This window comes from Mytilus galloprovincialis, chromosome 4 (genome assembly GCF_965363235.1).
Source record: "Mytilus galloprovincialis chromosome 4, xbMytGall1.hap1.1, whole genome shotgun sequence".
NCBI lineage: Eukaryota > Metazoa > Mollusca > Bivalvia > Mytilida > Mytilidae > Mytilus > Mytilus galloprovincialis.
The window spans coordinates 15,102,895-15,124,712 of NC_134841.1; the positions used below are offsets into that span (position 1 = coordinate 15,102,895).

General features: G+C 31.9%; 1 protein-coding gene across 1 annotated transcript; it reads left to right on the forward strand.

Annotated features, from left to right (window-relative positions):
* Positions 1–2,579: 2,579 nt before the first annotated feature.
* Positions 2,580–21,373, forward strand: LOC143071443 (ribosome biogenesis protein NSA2 homolog). The gene is made up of 10 exons (XM_076245709.1): positions 2,580–2,675; positions 3,483–3,550; positions 4,053–4,118; positions 7,377–7,430; positions 8,375–8,525; positions 9,920–10,004; positions 18,073–18,167; positions 19,058–19,198; positions 20,322–20,373; positions 21,054–21,373. The coding sequence occupies exons 1-10, from the start codon at positions 2,673–2,675 to the stop codon at positions 21,119–21,121; spliced, it is 783 nt and encodes a 260-aa protein (XP_076101824.1). The 5' UTR covers positions 2,580–2,672; the 3' UTR covers positions 21,122–21,373.
* Positions 21,374–21,818: the final 445 nt, after the last annotated feature.

Here is a 21,818-nt window from a genome sequence, read left to right on the forward strand (position 1 = left end):
AATTTCGATTTGCTGCTTAACACAGTTTTTAGGAGTAAATGCTTCGACAGGTTGACTGAAGAGACCGATAATGTGTCCAGATAGTTTGACAGATCTGCCTGAGCACTGTTGCATTGTGAACTAGAACACATTTAAAAATCCAGCTCATTTTTTGGTCTTGTACAAAACAGGTTTCTTGTTCATGTACTAATCATGATATGTGTGTACTATTTGCCACTGAACATAAGACACCTATCCATCCTATCAATTCTTGCTTCTCATTTTGATCTTCTTTGCCAGAATGTTTCTTATAAGCTTCTTTACACTAATTTGTTTGATGCTGCTTCACCATGAAGAGGAATGTAAAAGGTAGAAAATTTTTAGCTCACCTGGCCCAAAGGGGCAAGTGAGCTTTTATCATCACTTTGCGTGCGGCGTTGTTGTCCGTCGTCGTCAACTTTTACAAAAATCTTCTATGAAACTACTTGGCCAAATTTAACCAAACTTGGCCACAATCATCATTAGGGTATCTAAAAAATGTGTGGCGTGACCCGGCCAACCAACCAAGATGGCCGCCATGGCTAAAAATAGAACATAGGGGTAAAATGTAGATTTTGGCTTATAACTCTGAAACCAAAGCATTCAGAGCAAATCTGACATGGATAAAATTGTTTATTAGGTCAAAATTTATCTGGCCTGAAATTTTCAGACAAATCAGACAACCTGTTGTTGGGGTGCTGCCACCACATTAGTAATTTTAAGGAAAATTTTGCAGTTTTTGGTTATTATCTTGAATATTATTATGGATAGAGATAAACTGTAAACAGCAATAATGTTCAGCAAAGTAAGATCTACAAAAAAGTCAACATGACCAAAATTGTCAGTTAACCCCTTAAGGAGTTATTGCCCTTTATAGTCAATTTTTAACCATTTTTCAAAAATTTTAGTATTCTTTTAAAAAAATCTTCTCTGAAACTACTGGGCCAAATTTAACCAAACTTGGCCACAATCATCATTGGGGTTCTAGTTTAAAAAATGTGTGGTGTGACCTGGCCAACCAACCAAGATGGCCGCCATAGCTAAAAATAGTACATAGGGGTGACATCTAGATTTTGGCTTATATCTCTAAAACCAAAGCATTTAGAGCAAATCTGACAATGGACAAAATTGTTTATCAAATGAAGATCTATCTGCCCTGAAATTTTCAGACAAATCAGACAACCCCTTGTAAACAGCAATAATGTTCAGCAAAGAAAGGTCTACAACCAAAATTTTCAAATGACCTTTTAAGGAGTTATTGCCCTTTATAGTCAATTTTTAACAATTTTCATAAATTTTTGTAAATTTTTGTAAATTTTTAGAAAATATTTTCCGCTGTAATAACTGGGCAAAGTTCATTATAGATATAGATAATTGTAGCAACAAGAATGTTCACTTAAGTAAGATCTACAAACACATCACCATCACCAAAACACAATTTGTCATGAATTTATCTGTGTCCATTGTTTAATATGCACATAGACCAAGGTGAGCGACACAGGCTCTTGAGAGCCTCTAGTTTTTTACTTTATTGAACAGCCTGGTCATTTTCGAAGAGATTTTACATCTAACTTAGATTCTCAGTACAACAACTTAATGTCTTTATTTTTATGGCCCATTTGTGGGCATTATGTTTTCTGGTCTGTGTGTCCGTTCGTCCGTCTGTCCTGCTTCAGGTTAAAGTTTTTGATGAAGTTGAAGTCCAATCAACTTGAAACTTAGTAAATATATTACCTATGATATGATTTTTTAATTTTAATGCCAAAATATAGATTATATCCCATTTTCTCGGTCCACTGATCATAGAAAATGATAGTGGGTATTGGGCATCCATGTACTAGGGACACATTCTTGTTATATTGTTATTTTAAAACAATATGATGACCTATTTCTGACCAGAAGCCCAAATTAAGAATTGTCAGAAAAGCTAATTTTGACATTTTTGCAATATTTGAATATTTAATAAAATTTAGGAAGCATATTCTTCACCAAAACCAAATTTCTGTTGGAGGTACTGCTATATATTATCTTTTAGATTCAAATCAATTTTGAATCATTGGGATGTTACTGATAACTTCTCCAGCATTTTGACCTAGCTGATAAAGTCTGATCAAGCATCAAAACCTTGACACAAGAATAATGGAGCAACTTAGCAGGAAGATAAAGGTTGATGGAATGACTATAAGATCACCTATTTCTAAAAAGATCACCTAATCTATTGCTAGTGCCTAATGAGAGCTGAATTCAACCTGTTTGACAGATGTTTGCAAATTCTGAGTATTTGTCTTAAAAATTATAATATCAAAAACCAAACTTCTGTTGGAAGTAAAGTAAAATATGGTAATGATGATACAAAATAATTAATTTGGTAGGAAACATTAAGATAAAGAAGAAGAATAAACCTAATTTTTTGCTGATTACTTTTGATAATAGCTACAAAATATTTTTTTTAAAACTATGAATGCGAATTATCATTATCAATTGATTATTATAAGTTCAATGGTACGGACTCGGTATCCGTGGCGTATTTTAGCAAAACCTTATAATAAACCGTATTTTTCGATTTTGTCCGTGTTCAACTTTGTATATTTCTTTTAACATGTGTCGCTGAGAAATTTCACAACAAAAATATTGACAACTTTTAAAAACTCATAATGGTTAGTTTATAGCATCGACAGTTAAGTCACATTGTTATATAAACTATCCCCTACATACATACGTAATTATTTGACGATCTATATGCTTACTTTTCTCTGTAAAAACACGATATTCACATATAAACATGTTGCGTATGGCAGTCAAAACAAACAGTACACTGAAACAACGATCGCGATTACCGTATCTGTTGCATATAAACACAATGTATAACAGTTTTCATCATGAGTGTCATAGATTTATGTATACTGAAATAGTTCTAAAATACATTGTTATTGTTTTTAAAAGGCTATAACTTGAAAATATTCTTGTGTGTGCAAATGCGGTTATGGATAAGTATATTTTACAACAAAGACACCCTTTTGTATTGCTATCAGTTTGCCATTACATCACATAGGTTTCTTTAAAATGTTGCTATCATAAGATAAAGTAAACAATGCTTCTAATATATGACCAATAGGCTTATCTTGTTCACAGAAGAAGAAAAAAAACAGGGAAATTGATCTATAATTATCTCCCCTTCACAAATGGTTCAAGAGTTTTATTTGTTTAATTAATTAAAATATCTGCAAAAAAAGTTTTAACTTTGAATGAATCAAAATGAATTATCAACATGAAGCTGAAGAATTTTCTAAATTTATCCATTTTTTCTTGACAAATTTACAAGTTAAGACTAAAACTTCTTCTCATAAGATTATTATTTTGAATAGCCTTAAATGTTTGTGATACTTATGTTGTGATATGAACATTGATGACCGTTTATAATTAGTTCTAGCCTTTGATTTTTTTTAAATATATTTTCTCTATAGCCTCAGAACGAACATATAGAACTCCACAGAAAAAGACATGGCCGCAGACTGGATTACCATGAGAAAAAGTAAGTTCAACGAACTAAAAAGATTATTTTACATTTTATTACTAAATCTATCTTTAGGACTGTTCAGTGTGAAAGAATTATAAAAATGTCAAATGAGAAAAATGTGCATAATTGAGACTTTTTTTTGTTTTATTTCTGCTACTAGACCAGACATGATTTAATGCTTGGTATTAGTTGTGTTTATAAACTATATATTTATTTTGATATTTAAATACATATTTTAAAGTTATTTCATTAATGTTGTTCACAGAAGAATATTATTTTGCACAAATTTTCAATTTCCAATGATATTCATATAATTCCAAGAGAAATAGATATTTGGAACTGCTGTTTACTTGTTTACACTCTTCATTTAATATTCCATTGCTAAACAATAATGGCAGATATTGATTCAGAATTTTATATGTAGTATACATTTAAAAATTTTATATTATTAAGATTTGAGGGCAGAAATTAAGTCATTAATGTTCATTCATATGATTATTGATGTTTCTTTTGTCAGACGTAAAAAGGAAGGAAGAATGCCACATAAGTTGGCAGAAAAAGCAAAGAAACTTAGAGGCATCAAGTGAGTATAAAGGACATACTTATCAAACCTTTGTTTCTCTGTTTACAAGAAACCACAGAGTATCTCATTAGTGTGGTTCCTTTTTTTTTAGATGGGGAAACTTAAGAAAACAAACTTCATTCAATAAATTAGATGGGACATGTATTGAATTTAATTGTTTCTATAATGTTGATTAATATTTTGTGAAGTTAGAAATTTTAGTGACAGTTTAATTTTGCTGAGTTTGCTTTGAAGATAAAATCTTGAAATATTACCTCACTGCTTTATAAAAATTGATGGAGAAAAATGTAAAAAAAAAAAACCTTGAAAAAGTGGATTTCTAAATAAATCTTGTAATCTAAATCCCACTTAAACAAACCACTCTACATTAGATATGAAACTCTCATTAATAAGCACCAATTTATATTCACTATTTTAAAAAGATATCATAATTCAGTTGAAAAATTTAATATTTTATATACAGTTCAATTTTCGCGAAAGCCATCCCAAACTCCATACACCGAGTTTTTTCCTGGTGTGACACCAGGAAACTCCGACATCACTCCCTAAATTCTCGGAGAAATTTGGGAGTATTCCCTCCGACTTCCGCGTAAATCCGTTACCTTTTGTTTATTGTATTAGCGACATCTCTCCCAGTCTGGAGTGACGCGGTGTCACACCAGGTAATTAATTGCCCTAATCCTTCTGATCTATGCCGGCACCCGACAGTCAAGGTATGCGAGATTTCTAATGTAATTAAACAATTGTATTTCCTGTCTATTGATTATCAGTTTATATCTGATTGCTTGAAACAAATGAAAGATTAAAATAAAAATAAAAACGTTGTTGTTAATTCTTTTAATGTACATCTAAATCAATTTTTAAAAACAACTATATTTGATTTTGACTTCCGTTTTTTATCATTATATAAATATTTAATTTACTAAAAGAGATATAATTGTGTAACAATAAACGGAGACTAACGCTGAATAAATTAGGGTAGTTTAAAGAAAAGTGACACGTCTCAAAGTTTTTTATACAAGTAAAAAAGAAAATTTAATTCACAATCTGTTATGCTAATAAGTCTACGCCATTTCCATTTTACGATTACAAAATAAAAGTTTTAAAAAGCAAAAGGTTGTTGTTATTAAATGCTTTCAATTGCATTAAAGTTTTATAAAAAAAAATCTATACTTGATTATGACCTCGGGTTTTTTTTTTTATCGGTAATTTATATTACTTACGAAAAGACACATACTTGCGTGAAAATAAACGGAAATTAACGCTGAAGGTATAAAATGTGAGAAAGAAAGAAAATTACGTGTCTTAAAACTTGTATATGCAAGAAAAAAAGAAAATACTTTTCACCATTCCTTATGCTTAATAAGTCTACGGCATTTTCTCTTCACGATTTGTTAGCTTTACTTTAGGATAAATAATACATTTCGGCTACAACAGGAATACTTCTATAGCTGCATCAACTCGTCGTTGCATAATATTCATTTACGCACAATGAATGTAAACTTTTGTGTTGTATCAGAGACATATATACACATGTGTATATATGTCTCTGGTTGTATTTAGAACAGTGATCTTTAAATATTTTTAAAGTAATTAATTGCCGTGGGAAGACGATACGCATCTCAGTGATCAACAGCGCGTAGTTGAACTTGAACTTGACTTTGCTCACAATATTGAATGCTAAAAATAGTGACATCAATTTTGTCCACGAGATTTTTATTTGGCGGGAAATAGTATCATGTAACAGTAAACTCAGGTGACCTTTCTGGATAACCGTGGGAAAATTCATTCAAGGTTTAAACTTGCTTTCTAATGATTGACATAAATTTGTGTGCGTTAAGATTGAGGCTCTAGAAGGTACTTTTACAATTGATTAACCGGATTCTAAATTGAATTCCTTTTCTGAATTAACCAACATCAGCCTTTTATTTTTACGTTTCTCAATCAACAGAGAACATAAAACCGGACATTATTTATACGTCCATAGTCAACACTATATATTAATGGTAGATGAAAACAGGATGCATGTCGTTCAGTTCCTTATGGGCGTTGGTAGAGATCCTCTGTGAAAATTTGCCGATCATCCACATTTTTTTACATATTTCTTTCTTGTAGAACACGATATAATTTCATTTAAATATTCTATTTTATAATTGTTGAAATACTTCTTTTTATATTTCGCCGAGGACTTTTAGCGAGCTGTAAATTATGGATTGCGCCAATCCAATTTTATTTTAAATAATTAAAGATCAATAACAGATCATAACGGATAAAAAACACGAGTTTTTTTCTCCATATAATTAAATATTTAAAGGTTGTAATTATTGTGTTGTGTCTGGGCGGCGAATGTATCTCAGTATTTATGAATATAGGGATGCCACATTGCATACAAAACTATTTGTCACTTTACAGTTTCTTTTTTAAATTCAAATATTTCAAGTCGGTAATCTACCGAGGTAGTGAAACATAATATTTTACATTTCAAAATAAATTGAAAGTAACAGAGTTCACTTGTTGATCCGATAAATTAACTCTTGGGTTTAATTTAGATTGGACATATTACCGTAAAAAACATCATTTTGTTTTAAGCCAGTTGATATTAATTATATTATATTGAACTATTAATGAACCGAATATTGCTCACTGAGTAGGTCATAAAAGGTTCTAATTGTGGTAAAATCGTCTTTGTTCAAAAAACAAAATTATGACCTGATCGGACTATAATGAAAATACAAAGAAGTGTTTTAATCGTATTTTTATACGTTTGTACAAAATGTACGTTGTATGTCATATGACAATGACATGGGCATATACATACAAGAATAATTATCTTATTTTAAATAAAAAATGTCACACTTTTATCTGACAATGAAAGGACATTTAAATAACGTATTTTAAAGCACTCAGGTGCAATCAAGATCGATTAAATGTACAAAGGTAATAAATCTGGCTAATCCGATGATGTTGTCACGCGTCATTAATTTTCAGTACATCCGATGGGCAATAAACCAATAAACAGCCAGGCGGTGTTGGGAGAGAATCTTTGGAGGAAATTGGGAGTATAATCCGTGATTCGCGGTGTCACACCGCTACACTCGGAAATCGGTGATTAGAGTTCGCGATTACATACTCTCTGGGCGTACTGTAGCAGATTGTTTATATTTTCAATTCTTCCACTGTTTATCTTTATTTGTTTTAGACCCCTGTAACAGATTCATTTTCATTTCTCTAGAATAACTCTTCAATTGTTTGTTTCAGAGCCAAGTTGTACAATAAAAAGAGACATTCAGAAAAAGTACAGATGAAGAAAACGTAAGATAGAAATTATTTAAATTAAAATTCTGTACACAGTAATTCTGTGGCAATGAATTTCATTTTGAGGAAAGAGCTCATTTGTTATATGAATATGTTTTCAAGAATAAAGAGGGAGAAACATTGATTGAATCTCAATGATTTAATAGTAGAATACTTTTCTAGGGTATATGAGATTGTTAGATCAATGTCCTGCCATGTCTAAACCCGGGCTATAAAACTTTTATATTTTATGTTTTTTTTTGCTAAGCATGCACCATTTTGATATGTAAGAGCAAAGATATGTCAGCTTGAAGCAAGAATATAAAATGCCTTCCATGGACTGATATTTTGTATGCTAACATTTGAAAAAATTGTCTAAAATAAGGTCAATTCATATAACATTGACATGAAGACTGATTCAAATGTTCTAAACAAAGTTACTGTTATAAGTACATACTAAACATTTATAAACAAAGTTACTGTTATAAGTACATACTAAACATTTATAAACAAAGTTACTGTTATAAGTACATACTAAACATTTATAAACAAAGTTACTGTTATAAGTACATACTAAACATTTATAAACAAAGTTACTGTTATAAGTACATACTAAACATTTATAAGACAATTTTTGTGATAAGATTGATTTTAAGCCATATTTTGACAAATGTCAATACTACCAGTTCAATAAACATATTGATGCAAATTATCTTCCTTTACCAATTCATAAATTTCTTTTCTGATTATAAGATATATGCCAGTATAATTTTTATCAGGTTTGGTCAAAATTGCATTTTGTATACTCAATCTTTTAAACTTACCTTGATGGGTTTTCCACAAAAAGTTTGCACCACATATTTATCAGAACATTTTACTAAGATAAACATGTAAATAGGTTTAATGTTTAAGTTATTCCAGTATTCTATGATCAAAAAGATTATGATTAAATTTCTTTATAGAATAAAAATGCATGAAGAAAGAAAAACAAAAAAGAAGAATGATGAAGAGGTACCAGAAGGAGCAGTACCTGCCTATCTATTGGACAGAGAGGGTCAAAGCAGGGCAAAAGTATTATCTAATATGGTCAAACAGAAAAGGAAAGAAAAGGCTGTAAGTTTTACTCATATGTTATTGGTTTAAGTGTCATTCTTATTACTGTGAAAGTACTTTAATTTGTGGGTATCAATTTTCGTGGTTTGAGCAATTTGGCTTGTTCGTGGGTTTTTAAATTCGTGGATTTTTATTTTCTAAAAAAATTTTTTTTTTTAAATAAAGCCTTTAGAAACGAAGGTTACAAATACTAGTAGTCTGGATTGAAGGAAATTGCAAAGTAAACATTGACCCGTGTAAACCGTAGTGATCACACTAATTAACCCATGATAAAGTGATCAACATATTAAAGTCCATCAAAGGTGTTAATTAGGCCATAAACATGTCACCTAAAGAAAACAGTAGCATAAACAAATGCTATAAACGTATCTTGAATTGTCAAATAATTCTTATCAAAATCAAGCCCAGCATGAAATTATTATTTCCCATATGTACGAGAACTATGAGGATATGAAATGAACACTTTATCATACTAGCATATCACTACTGGAAATCTGACTTTTATCGATCAAAAATATTTTTTATGAGAATTAAACGATCATCAGTTAGGTTATTAAAGATTAAATGGGTATAATCCCGCATGCAGTTGTAGTTCTGTGACTGCTATTAAAGTATTCTCAGATTTTGCGTTATTCAATGTATTCTCTAGATCATATCAGTGGTCAAACTTGATGGGGATCTTTCCATGTCTTGAATTGGACAACACCTTCCACAAGAGACCAAATAACACAGAAATTAACAAAGATAGGTCACGGTACAGCTTCTAACAATGAGCAAAGCCCAAACCACAAAGTCAGCTTTAAACAGGCCCTGAAATGACAAAATTCAAACAATTCAAACCAGAAATCTAACGACCTAAGTTATGTACAAAAAATGAACACTTCTATTAAAAACACTCGCTGGCTCCATAAACTGTCCTTTTCATCAGAGAAGCATTTAATAGGTCAAAGTTATGATCTCAAGAAAGGTCCATTAAATATGAGTTGACAATTCAGAATACATCCGGATAAGTTTGGTAAATATAACAGAACTTTTTCTTTAATAATTTGACACACTATATCATGTATATTAATGATTTCCAGTGTCTAAAAAGTATCATACAGAAAATGTTTTCAAAGTGATATTTTAAATCACTGTTGTTACTTCAAATATGTGTACTGCTTTATTTTTGTATCATTGGGTTGCTGTCCCATTTATGTATTAATGTCATATACAATGTAGAGTCATAAAATAGGCTAATTCACACCAAAAACATTCTTGTTGGATTACCTCAGGCAATGTCAAGATGGCATAAAATTTGTATAAGTGAAAATAGATATTTACATTTGGTAAGATGAAATAAAAGAGTATGTGAACACTATGTATAGCATGGAATATCATATATATTATTGTAGGGTAAATGGGAAGTACCGTTACCTAAGGTGAGAGGGATGAGTGAAGGAGAGGTGTTTAAAGTAATTAAATCAGGAAAAACAAGACGTAAGTTACTTTTAAATATTACAGTTTCTTAACAAAGTAACTAACATTTTTAGCTCACCTGACCTGAAAGGTCAAGTGAGCTTTTCTCATCACTTGGTGTCCAGCGTCCGTAAACTTTTACAAAAATCTTCTCCTCTGAAACTACTGGGCCAAATTTAACCAAACTTGGCCACAATCATCCTTGGGGTATCTAGTTTAAAAAGTGTGTCCGATGACCTGGCCATCAAACCAAGATGGCCGCCATGGCTAAAAATAGAACACAGGGGTAAAATGTAGATTTTGGCTTATATCTTTAAAACCAAAGTATTTAGAGCAAATCTGACATGGGGGTTAAATTGTTGATCAGGTCAAGATCTATCTGCCCTGAAATTTTCAGACAAATCGGACAACCTGTTGTGGGTTGCTGCCCCTGAATTGGTAATTTTATGGAAATTTGGCAGTTTTTGGTTATTATCTTGAATACTATTATAGATAGAGATAAACTGTAAACAGCAATATTGTTCAGCAAAGTAAGATCTACAAATAAGTCAACATGACCAAAATTGTCAGAGAACCCCTTAAGGAGTTATTGTCCTTTATAGTCAATATTGAACAACTTTTCGTCATTTTTGTAACTTGTACAAAAATCTTCTTTTCTAAAACTATGGGCCAAATTTAACCAAACTTGGCCACAATCATTACTAGGGTATCTATTTTAAAAAAGTGTCTAATGACCTCGCCTACCAACCAAGATGACCGACATCAGTAAATACAGTAACAGGTGAGCGACACAGGCTCTTGAGAGCCTCTAGTTTTTAGGCAGTTAATCTGCCTTATGCGAGCACCCTCGATATGTGTTCAACCCAATAAATGCTGAAATATGTGCCATTGTTATTATCTAGCCGGATGTTATGTTATTCATAACTAATTGGACAGTTTTTTCATACTTTTAATTCTTGATTACAAAAAATATGATCAGAAAAACCTTAAATGATCGTCGATTTATCCAAAAATTTTGAAGTTACACATAGGAAGTAGGGCACATTAGGAATCTTTATGTAGTTTATTATCCCCTGAGATTTTGGCTAAGCTGTCAAAGAACAAATATATGAAATGTTTAATCGCCGAAAATTTCTAAAGACAAGTAGTTTAGATTTCCCAAATGGCAAAAGTCGTAGGAATATTGTTTGTCGTCAATACGTAGTCAACTACGTCAGTAGTCTTAAAATAAGTTCCACTGTTCATGCTGTTGGCGGCAATTTTAAATTATAAGACGAAATTTTTGTATCTTTTCAATTTGGAGGCAAGGGTTCAATTAGCGGTTGTCCGAGGTCTGCGAACTTCCACTTTTGCAGTCGGACTTTCGACTTGGTTACTAGCTACGCTCGACATGCACGACTTGAGAGGAAATAAAAAAATAACTTTGCAAACTTTTTTTACCAAAGTACCTAATAAACGATCTCAAAACTTGTTTTTAGCATTATTATTCATGACAACGATGTTCATTTTGTTCAACCGCTAGCTTTATACAGAAAATCGCCGACAAATAATGTATAAATTCGAGTAAAATCGTATCTGACAAAAACAACATTGAAAAGAAAATGGCTGACATGAGAAGTAAATTCTAATATCGGATCCGATTTCGGAAGCGGATATGGGTATTCCGGGTTTTGGCGATCTTTGAACTTTTAAAAAAATCAGACAGATGACAAAATACATCTTTGCATGGTAATTAAATATAAACACTAGTATTGAAAACCAAAAGATATATGTAAAAGAATGAAAAAACAGAAAATATTTTGTACTGAAAATGTGAGAAACGTACAATTAAATACAATGATGATGAAGTAGAGCAGAATATAATGGTGCAATAGTGCCAGCGTTCTGAAGATCCATAGGTACCCATAGGAAACTAAAAATTACTTTTTGACAAATTTTAATGTCAAAATCCAATACAATGTGAGTCTTTGTGACAGCTGGGAACAGTATATCTTACAATATATATGGTCCTGGTGACAGTATAAATTTTCTTTATCAGTAAAAAATGTTGGTAAAGCAAGTTAGATGCTTTTAAAGTGTAAATATATTACTAAATGGGTATTTTTTTTCTCAATTTTGATGGGTCAGTTAAAATAGCTGGAAGTTTCTTATTTTAAACATATAGTGCAACTAGATTATATGATACCTGAATGTAAGCAAATTATATGTATGTGGAGTCCTTTGGGGCACTCTACCCCCTCATGTTTGATAACTTTGAAACGGATGAGATCCCCACCTCTCAACCATATACATTCATGTATGGGACTACATAACTAATCAAATGAAATATAGGTGCAGTCCCTAGGGTCACCCACCACCTCCTGCTTCAGAACTTAGAAACAGTCGTGAGCCTCACCCCTCAACCATATTTATTCATGTACGGGACAATATAACCAATCAAATGAAATACAGGGGAGTCCCTGGGGTCACCCCACCACTCCTGTTTGTGAACTTTGAAACAGTCGAGATCCCCACTCCTAAACCATATATATATATATATATATTCATGTATGGGACAATATAATAAATCAAATAAAATATAGGGGGAGTCCCTAGGGTCACTGCACCCTCATGTTTGAGAACTTGGAAACAGTCGAGATCCTCACCACGTTACCATATATACTCATGTATGGGACTAAATAACAAATCAAATAAAATATAGGGGAAGTCCCTGCGGTCACCCCACCCCTCCTGTTTAAGAACTTGGAAACAGTCAAGATCCTATATAGTAACCTTAAATTAAACCATATATTTTCAGGTACAAGACAAAAGAACAAATCAAATGAAATATAGGGAGAGTCCTAAGGGTCACCCTAACCCAATCCTGTTTGATAACTTGGAAACAGATGAGATCCCCACACCTCAACCATATATATTCATGTATTGGACAATTATATAACAAAACAAATGATATATATTGTACTGTAGAACACAAACTCAGTTTTCTTTCGAGGGTAGCAAGTCCATTCATACTTTTACAAGCTCGTACTAAAGTCAACTTGAAATACTAACAGTCAACTAATACGAACTATTACGACCAACTAGAAGAACTGCAATCATTGCGAATTTGTACCACTGCTGACTCGAGACTCGTGACCATGAAAAAATATATACTTGATATATACGTTGCTATTGAAAACCTTGATAAAATATGAATTATTTGCCTTAATGATTAATTCATTAAATGAACATAAATGTACAATCTATAATACTAAAATTACGAGGTCCAATTTGTCAGCCGTCATCACGTAAAAACGACGAATCAAAAAATTCAACTTTATATATAACTAATATAGTACAAAGGTGTAGATTAAAAATTACACCACTCCAGGCCCTTTTGTTTTCCACGTAATTAATATTGCCAATAATTAAGAAGTTCCGGGTCGAGTCTGATACCGATACCAATAGTATATTCACCTGTTACCGATTACCTTATCTGTACGTTCCGCATCTGACAGGCACACCACCAAACGGTGTATTCAGAATTAATATGCTATATAGTATTACACGGGTCATAATCACAGGGTTGACACTACTTAATTGTCAAATTGTTACCTATTGTAGTATTTTAATCAGTTAGACTTTCTAAGATAACAATACGAATACTAAAAAAATTTGGACTAAAATAAGGCGTATAGGTACAGTTTTTTATTTGTTAGCGGGCATGACGTAAAACAGCGAATCAAAGAATTCAATAGTTATAACTAATATAGGACAGTGCTGTTGATTAAAAAATACTCCATTCCAGGACCTTTTGTTTTCCAAATAATTAATATTATCAATAATTGATCAGTTCCAGTTTGACGGGTTCAAACAGAAAGATTTGAAAGCAGAGAAAACTATGCATCTTATAATCAGCATGACTTTATCAGATGACAATACTTCTACTAAAATAAGGCTTGCGCATAGTTTTATACTTTAATTCAGTCACGGACCCGCGATATAGGGGTGTGTTCTAGTTATATATAAAATTGAGAATGGAAATGGGGAATGTGTCAAAGAGACAACAACCCGACCAAATAAAAAACAACAGCAGAGGGTCACCAACAGGTCTTCAATGTAGCGAGAAATTCCCGCACCCGGAGGCGTCCCTCAGCTGGCCCCTAAACAAATATATACTAGTCCAGTGATAATGAACGCCATACTAATTTCCAAATTGTACACAAGAAACTAAAATTAAAATAATACAAGACTAACAAAGGCCAGAGGCTCCTGACTTGGGACAGGCGCAAAAATGCGGCGGGGTTAAACATGTTTGTGAGATCTCAACCCTCCCCCTATACCTCTAGCCAATGTAGAAAAGTAAACGCATAACAATACGTACATTAAAATTCAGTTCAAGAGAAGTCCGAGTCTGATGTCAGAAGATGTAACCAAAGAAAATAAACAAAATGACAATAATACATAAATAACAACAGACTACTAGCAGTTAACTGACATGCCAGCTCCAGACTTCAATTAAACTGACTGAAAGATTATGATTTCATCATATGAAAATCAGGCACAATCCTTCCCGTTAGGGGTTTAGTATCATACCATCATAACATATATGAGAAGAACATAACCCGTGTCATGCCAACAACTGTTTTTAGAATAAATGTGTTTAGTTCTGATGCAAAGACCTTATCAGTGACTCAATATTAACGCCAAAATATGCAATCTTTAATGACAACAGTATCGTAATTATATCCCTTCTTAATAAGTCTATTCAAAGGTTTTGTAAGTTTCTATGAATGTTTAATGTTTGTTCTTTTAAATCTTTTAAAAAAAATTGAAGCAACATTGCCACAGTTTTCATAAGGCCAACTAAAATTAATTAGTAGATTTTCATCCAAATTTTTGAAAAAAATGGGGCGGGTGGGAGGATTTTATTTATTAAATTTTATTTCATATGAAACCTTCTTGTCATGTGTTATTCATATATATATGCAAGTGTAATAATAAGCTTATATCATGTAAATACATCCATAAAGTATCGTGTATAAGACAATAACAATCAAAACCAAGGAGTAACCAAAGACTCATAAAACCAAAAGACATTTAATTTACATCAACAGTTACAAATAATAGGTAGGAAACAACAGGAACTGCAATAAACATCAGGAGTGAAATCAGGTGCTCCGGAAGGGTAAGCATTTCCTGCACCGCATATGGCACCCGTCATGTTATTTCTTTGTTCAGTTTGGTAATGATGAAAGGTTGTTATGACTGAGGAAGAGTATCACTGAGATATGATTTCTGACACACTTTTGTCATAATGGCCAATCAACTCATGATGGCGACCATAAAATTATTTGAGTGATGACCTTAATTTGATTGATTCATAGCCTTGTCTTAGCCACTTTTGAGAAAGCAGTATTCCTCGTTCAACAAAATCAACGTACTTTGAGCTAATTGCTCTAGAGTAACGTATCAATTGAGACACATATACTCCATATGCTGGTTCTACATGTAATTGCCGCTTTAGAAACCTATTTTATAGTAAACAGCAGAAATGTGGAGAAATGCTCTCTTCAGTTGGACCAGTACTACCTACATCGGATGTATTTTGCTTTCTAAGCAATGTTTTGTTTTCTAAGCAATGTTTTGTTGTCCTAATAAAATGAAGCAAATGCATTTGTATGCAACACAAGTACGACAAGTACAGAATAAAATGAAAACTCAGTGTTTAAATAATAGAATTGGTCCTTAACATGCAAGATGCAAATTTATATAATTACAATGTAGAAAATAAAGTTGTTTAATGACTCTATCGTGGGTATTGGGACAGAGGATGTTTTCTGTATTTCTACAAAAAAACGAAATTAAGGCTAAATCTAAATCTAAGAGCTTGCTATAAATTAATAAATTAAAAATGCGTATCCGTTTGTCGATTTGTTTAACTCAATATACGGTCACCAATCTAAAAAGTTCATGCTTGTGTTAATTTCTTTATTCCAGTCAAATGTGTTCCACGATTCTAACGCTTTTGGGTTTCATTCACAGTCCAAATTTATTGACACAAAGTCATTGCATAAATAAAATAAATCCAAGGTGTTTTACCCACAAACATTTGTGTCATTTGTGACATACGGCGATTTGCGTTCTTGGACACAGCGTATTACTCGAAACCCGAATATTTCACGCCCTTCTCGTAATCAATCTCTATTCTCGGTAAATGATGTTGCCTCATATATCAGCAGAATATATCGACTTAATAATTCAGTAAGAATACGCTAAGAAATACGAAAACGAAAATTTGAAACAGGAAATTTTACATGAAACGAAATTATCGACGGTTACCGGTAACGGAAATGAACAAAATCCGGAAATCGTATTTTTTTCAAAATTAAAAAAAATCGGGGTGGGAAGATTTCAGAAGGGCGGGCGGGGATGAAAATCTATCAATTAATTTTAATTGGCCTAATTATGTTTGCCTTGGTTTTTGGTTAACTGCCTACAGTGCTTACAGCGCTTTGATTAGACTTATCAGTTATAAGCAACACAGTGATACACCATATTGTAAGGTATGGATTGGGTTGAACAGAAAGGGAATCACAGTTTAAAGAACTATTGATACAGAAAAATGAACATCAAAGAAATAATAGAAATAAGAATCATGATAAAAAATGAATGCAGAAAAATAAAACAAAAGTCATTAAGGACGTGAAAAGAGATTTCTACCTCTCCCGCAGTTCACTTTTAAATACACAAATACTTTTTATATGACCGCAATGGTCATATATTGGTATGACGTTGTCGTCTTCGTCTGAAGACATTTGGTTTTTGCACTATAACTTTAGTATAAGTAAATTGAAATCTATAAAATTTAAACACCAGGTTTATGACCATAAAAGGTAGGTTGGGATTGATTTTGAGAGTTTTGGTCCTAACAATTTAGGAAAAAGCAGCCAAAAAACACCCAAATAAGCATTTTTCTTGGTTTTCGCACAATTACTACAGAAATCCATGAAATTTTAACACAAGGTTTGTTACCCCAAAAGGAAGGTTGAGGTTGATTTTGGGAGTTTTGGTCCCAACAGTTTAGGAATTACGGGCCAAAAAAGGGTCCCAAATAAGCATTTTTCTTGGTTTTTGCATAAAATCTTTAGTATAAGTAAATAGAAATCTATGAAATTTTAACACAAGGTTTTTGATCACAAAAGGAAGGTTGGGATTTATTTTGGGAGTTTTGGTCCCTACAGTTTAGGAATTAGGGGCCAAAAGAGTCCCAAATTAAACTTAGTTTGATTTCATCAAAAAATGAATTATTGGGGTTCTTTGATATGCCAAATCTAACCATGTATTTAGATTCTTAATTTTTGGTCCTGTTTTCAAATTGGTCTACATTAAGGTCCAAAAGGTCCAAAATTAAACTTAGTTTGATTGTAACAAAAATTGAATTATTGGGGTTCTTTGATATGCTTAATCTAAACATGTACTTAGATTTTTGATTATGGGCCCAGTTTTCAAGTTGGTCCAAATCAGGGTCCAAAATTAAACTTTGTTTGATTTCAACAAAAATTGAATATATGGGGTTCTTTAATGTGCTGAATTTAACCATGTATATAGATTTTTAATATTTTGGCCCGGTTATCAAATTGGTCCACATTGAGGTCTAAAGGGTCTAAAATTGAACATTATTTGATTTCATCAAAAATTGAATTCTTGGGGTTCTATGATATGCTGAATCTAACCATGTATTTAGATTTTGGATATTGGACCATAATAGGTAAATGTCATATTGGACCATAATAGGTAAATGTCCAATTTAAAATTTTTAAGTTTAAGTTCTTAGACCACATTTATTCTTTGTCAGAAACCTATGTTGTGTCAACTATTTAATCACAATCCAAATTCAGAGCTGTATCAAGCTTAAATGTTGTGTCCATACTTACCCTTACTGTTCAGGGTTTGACCTCTGTGGTCGTATAAAGCTGTGCCCTGCGGAGCATCTGGTTTACTCATATACAAACTGTATTTTAAATATATTTTGTATTGGGACACATCCAGTGTTAATATGTATGGATTATATATGTAATTTACTAAAATCGACCTTTATTTCTTTCAGGGAAAGGATGGAAGAGAATGGTAACAAAAGTATGTTATGTTGGAGAAGGTTTTACAAGAAAACCACCCAAATTTGAAAGATTTATCAGACCTATGGTAATATATTCTTAGTACTGAAAACACCAATCATAGATGTTGGATATTGTTGTTGAATTTATATTATGATAAGCATTTAGATTGATTTGCCGATCCTAACATATAATTCTGATTCTGATTTCATATTGTATTCCTGAGTAATCGGATGACTTTTTACTTAAGTTTTGAATTCTTTGTCCTTTTGTTATATTTGCCACAAAGATGTCAATTTTTAGTTGAATATATTTCTGTCACTGATTGTGATTGCAAACAAAATATGAACTAAAAGAAGTAATGCTACATGTTTTAAGGTATGCATACAAGTGTCTAATTGAAAGAGGATTCAGAAAATAAAGAAATAATTTTTGTATTAAAGTCATATGAAACGAGTGACTGGTGAACAATAATGTTTATCCAATTCTTGAATCAATGCATGTATATATCATAAACTTAGTCCTCTGTGCACGATTTTATCATTTTTTATGCAAAGATATCGTATAATCATATTTTTTTTCTCTCTGTTATGATTTAAGATCATTTAACAAATATGGCAGCTCATTAATTGCTGTGTTTTGAAGCCGAAGTTTACCAATTGTCACCTTATAGTAAACATTCAACAAATAGGCATGGATATTGAGCACGTGTATAACATATACAATCAGATAATAGTTTATTTTAATGACAGATCCACGTGTATTGCGATGCCCTGAGTCTTACGAGGAGGGTCACACTAAGGTCACTTGCATATACAGAAAATATGTCGGCGAATTGCTGGATAAATTAAAGAATTTTCATTAAAAAAAAGTATATTTACATAAGTTTTATAATAAAAACTATACATTTAGTTATAAAAATCATATGCATCATTTTTATTAATTTGAGTTTAATAATTTGATACTATTATGTTTCAGGGATTACGATTTAATAAAGCACATGTAACGCATCCAGAATTAAAGGCTACGTTCCATTTACCGATCATTGGAGTCAAGAAAAATCCTACATCACCCATGTATACATCATTGGGTGTAATTACTAAAGGAACAGTCGTAGAGGTAACAAAATATGTTCAGGGTTTCTCCTGGGTCAAATATTTTTTTCGCCACCTCTTTCGCCAAAACAATGTATTTTTTGCCACTTTATTATTTTTTTCACCAAGTAACATATCGTTTCAAATTTACCTTTTTTTTGATAGATTTTTTTCATAACGACAGTTTTTTTTCTTGACCATCGTAAATGAAAAAGTTGAAACGTAAAACTGTGCTTGAAACACGTGTGAAACACGTGTGTCACTCAAACAACTTTAAAGTAGTCTCCCTAATCAGTTACCTATATTAAAGTCAAAGGATAATTAAAGTTTTAAACCGGAGATTTTTCTTGCTTTTGAACATTTTTCGTCACAACAGCTTTCTTTTCTAAACTATCTTTAAAAAGAAAAGGAGACGTCAAAAGTTTGCTTCAATCACGTTCGTCGCAAAGTGGTAAATAAATTTTGTATGTGACATTTAGCGGAAGCCATTTAACCATATCATTTTGTCAAACAATTCGATCAACACCTTTATTAATTAGTCCTTTGTTGTCAATAGCCATCATAAAATGCAATCAGATGATTATTGATTTTCTGTCCAAATCTTAATGAGGTCAAGGTGTAAAGTCTGAGAAACTGGAAAAAAAGTAAATAAACAAGATGGAGGAAAATAATTCGTTATATATCTTTCTTTCGCCAAATTCTTTCGCAAATGACGAATTTTTATCGCCACAATTTAATATTATTTTTTTGCAAATTGTGAAAATGGCGACTGCGAGCGGAAACCCTGATATGTTATTTATAATCATTTAGTCAAATTAATTCGTGTAATTGAAAATTATATGTATATTTATAAACCTTGCTTTATCCAAGTTAAAACTTTCTTCAGTAAGTATGAAAGTTGTTGTGACTATTAAACAAAGAGAAATACTCATAAACAAACAGTAGATTGCAGGCCTTCAGATTTCTCTTCCAGGGAAATTACCTTCATTAAAATATGCTGATGTCTATCCGTAAAGAATGAAGCAAAACATACCAAGGTTACAATGGTTTGGTTTACTCATCAGTTACCAATTGTTGAATTATGATGGATAAAATTTTTATATGAAATATTTTATCCAAATAAATTAAACATATAAATTTCTTTCTAGGTTAACATAAGTGAATTGGGTTTAGTAACACAAGGTGGAAAAGTCATTTGGGGTAAGTAGGATACGTTTTCAAACTGATAACTTTTCAGGTATTTCTATGCACAAAGTAAGAAACAAGAATTTAAGGAATTGTCTGTTATAAATATCTGGTTTTGTTAAAGAAAAAAATGAGAAGAAGAAAGTTAAAGTATTTATGAATCATTAGAAACTTTCCAATGAAATTATACTAAGTTTAATTTACAGCATTGATAAACACTACTTTATAAATGTAGCCCATGATCAGTGAAGTTTTGTTTCTCTTTTACTTAGACAAACCCCTTTCCAAGTACTTTACATAACCACCTATCATCATGTGGTTTTACTTTAAAGGTCCAAGTCTTTGGATATTCAGACCATAAAACTGTTTGTGAACTACTGCAAATACCCTTTAATACATCAGGATTCTACATTTCATTCATAATTTTTATCTGCTTTCAAAGACAATATCTATGGAATTTGAAGGACACAGCCATCTCTACAGTTAATACTATGAAACTTTACAGGTTTATCAGTGAACTGGGCCGCATTGAATATCGTAGCTGCTACATAGTGCTACACAGATTTGGACTATTGAACGTGTAGCTATAGACTAACTGCTACATAAATATTGATAGCAGCTACATAGCCGCTACGTAGATGCTACGTTATTGAACTCAACCCTGATATAGAAATGTTTGTATTATTTTTTTGCAGGTAAATATGCTCAGGTGACAAATAATCCAGAAAATGATGGCTGTATTAATGCAGTATTACTAGTGTGAAGAAGACTACAGACAATATATTGGATAACAATAGTTTATAGACATCAGCTTCCTGGAAAAGTGTCTATGAATAATATGGATGTTATTTGTGTTGTGACTGCATTTTATAAAGGTACCTGCAAAAAGAAGCTTCCTTTTAAGCCGTGTCAATTATTATTTTAAGTACAGTGAAATTTTTTAGCAACATGTATAATGCACATTAATGAATATGTGATTTCATTATGAATATAAAATAAAACGAAAAAAAGTGAATTTTGTAAAAATTATATTTCTGCCAGATCTGACAACAATTTCTTATTTAATTACATGGTTGAGATGTTCCTTACCGCCTTCCTGGACTAATGAATGGTCTGGTGCAACACTTTAACCCTTTGGATTTTAGAGAGAGAAAAAAATTAAGACAATATATTTTAGAAGGTGGAAGACCTGTTTGCTTCATACTATGTTTGTAGATGCCTTATGTTATGAAGTTTGCATCTGTGATATGTCCATTGTCCTCATTCTATATGGTTCAGTGACTACCTATAAATTTTGTTTTTGTTATTGAAATATTAATTTCCTTCTTAGTATGAGTAATAGGATAACTATATTTGGTATGTGCGTACCTTGCAAGGTCCCAATGGTCGTCAGTTTCATTTGACATTTACCTCATTTCATGGACTTGTGAACAAGGTTAAGTTTGGTGGTCAAGTCCATT

Coding starts and splice junctions, on each gene's coding strand:
- LOC143071443 (XM_076245709.1), top strand. Junction 7,431..8,374: donor AAAGTACAGATGAAGAAAAC/GTAAGATAGAAA, acceptor ATTTCTTTATAG/AATAAAAATGCATGAAGAAA. Junction 20,374..21,053: donor AGGTGGAAAAGTCATTTGGG/GTAAGTAGGATA, acceptor ATTTTTTTGCAG/GTAAATATGCTCAGGTGACA.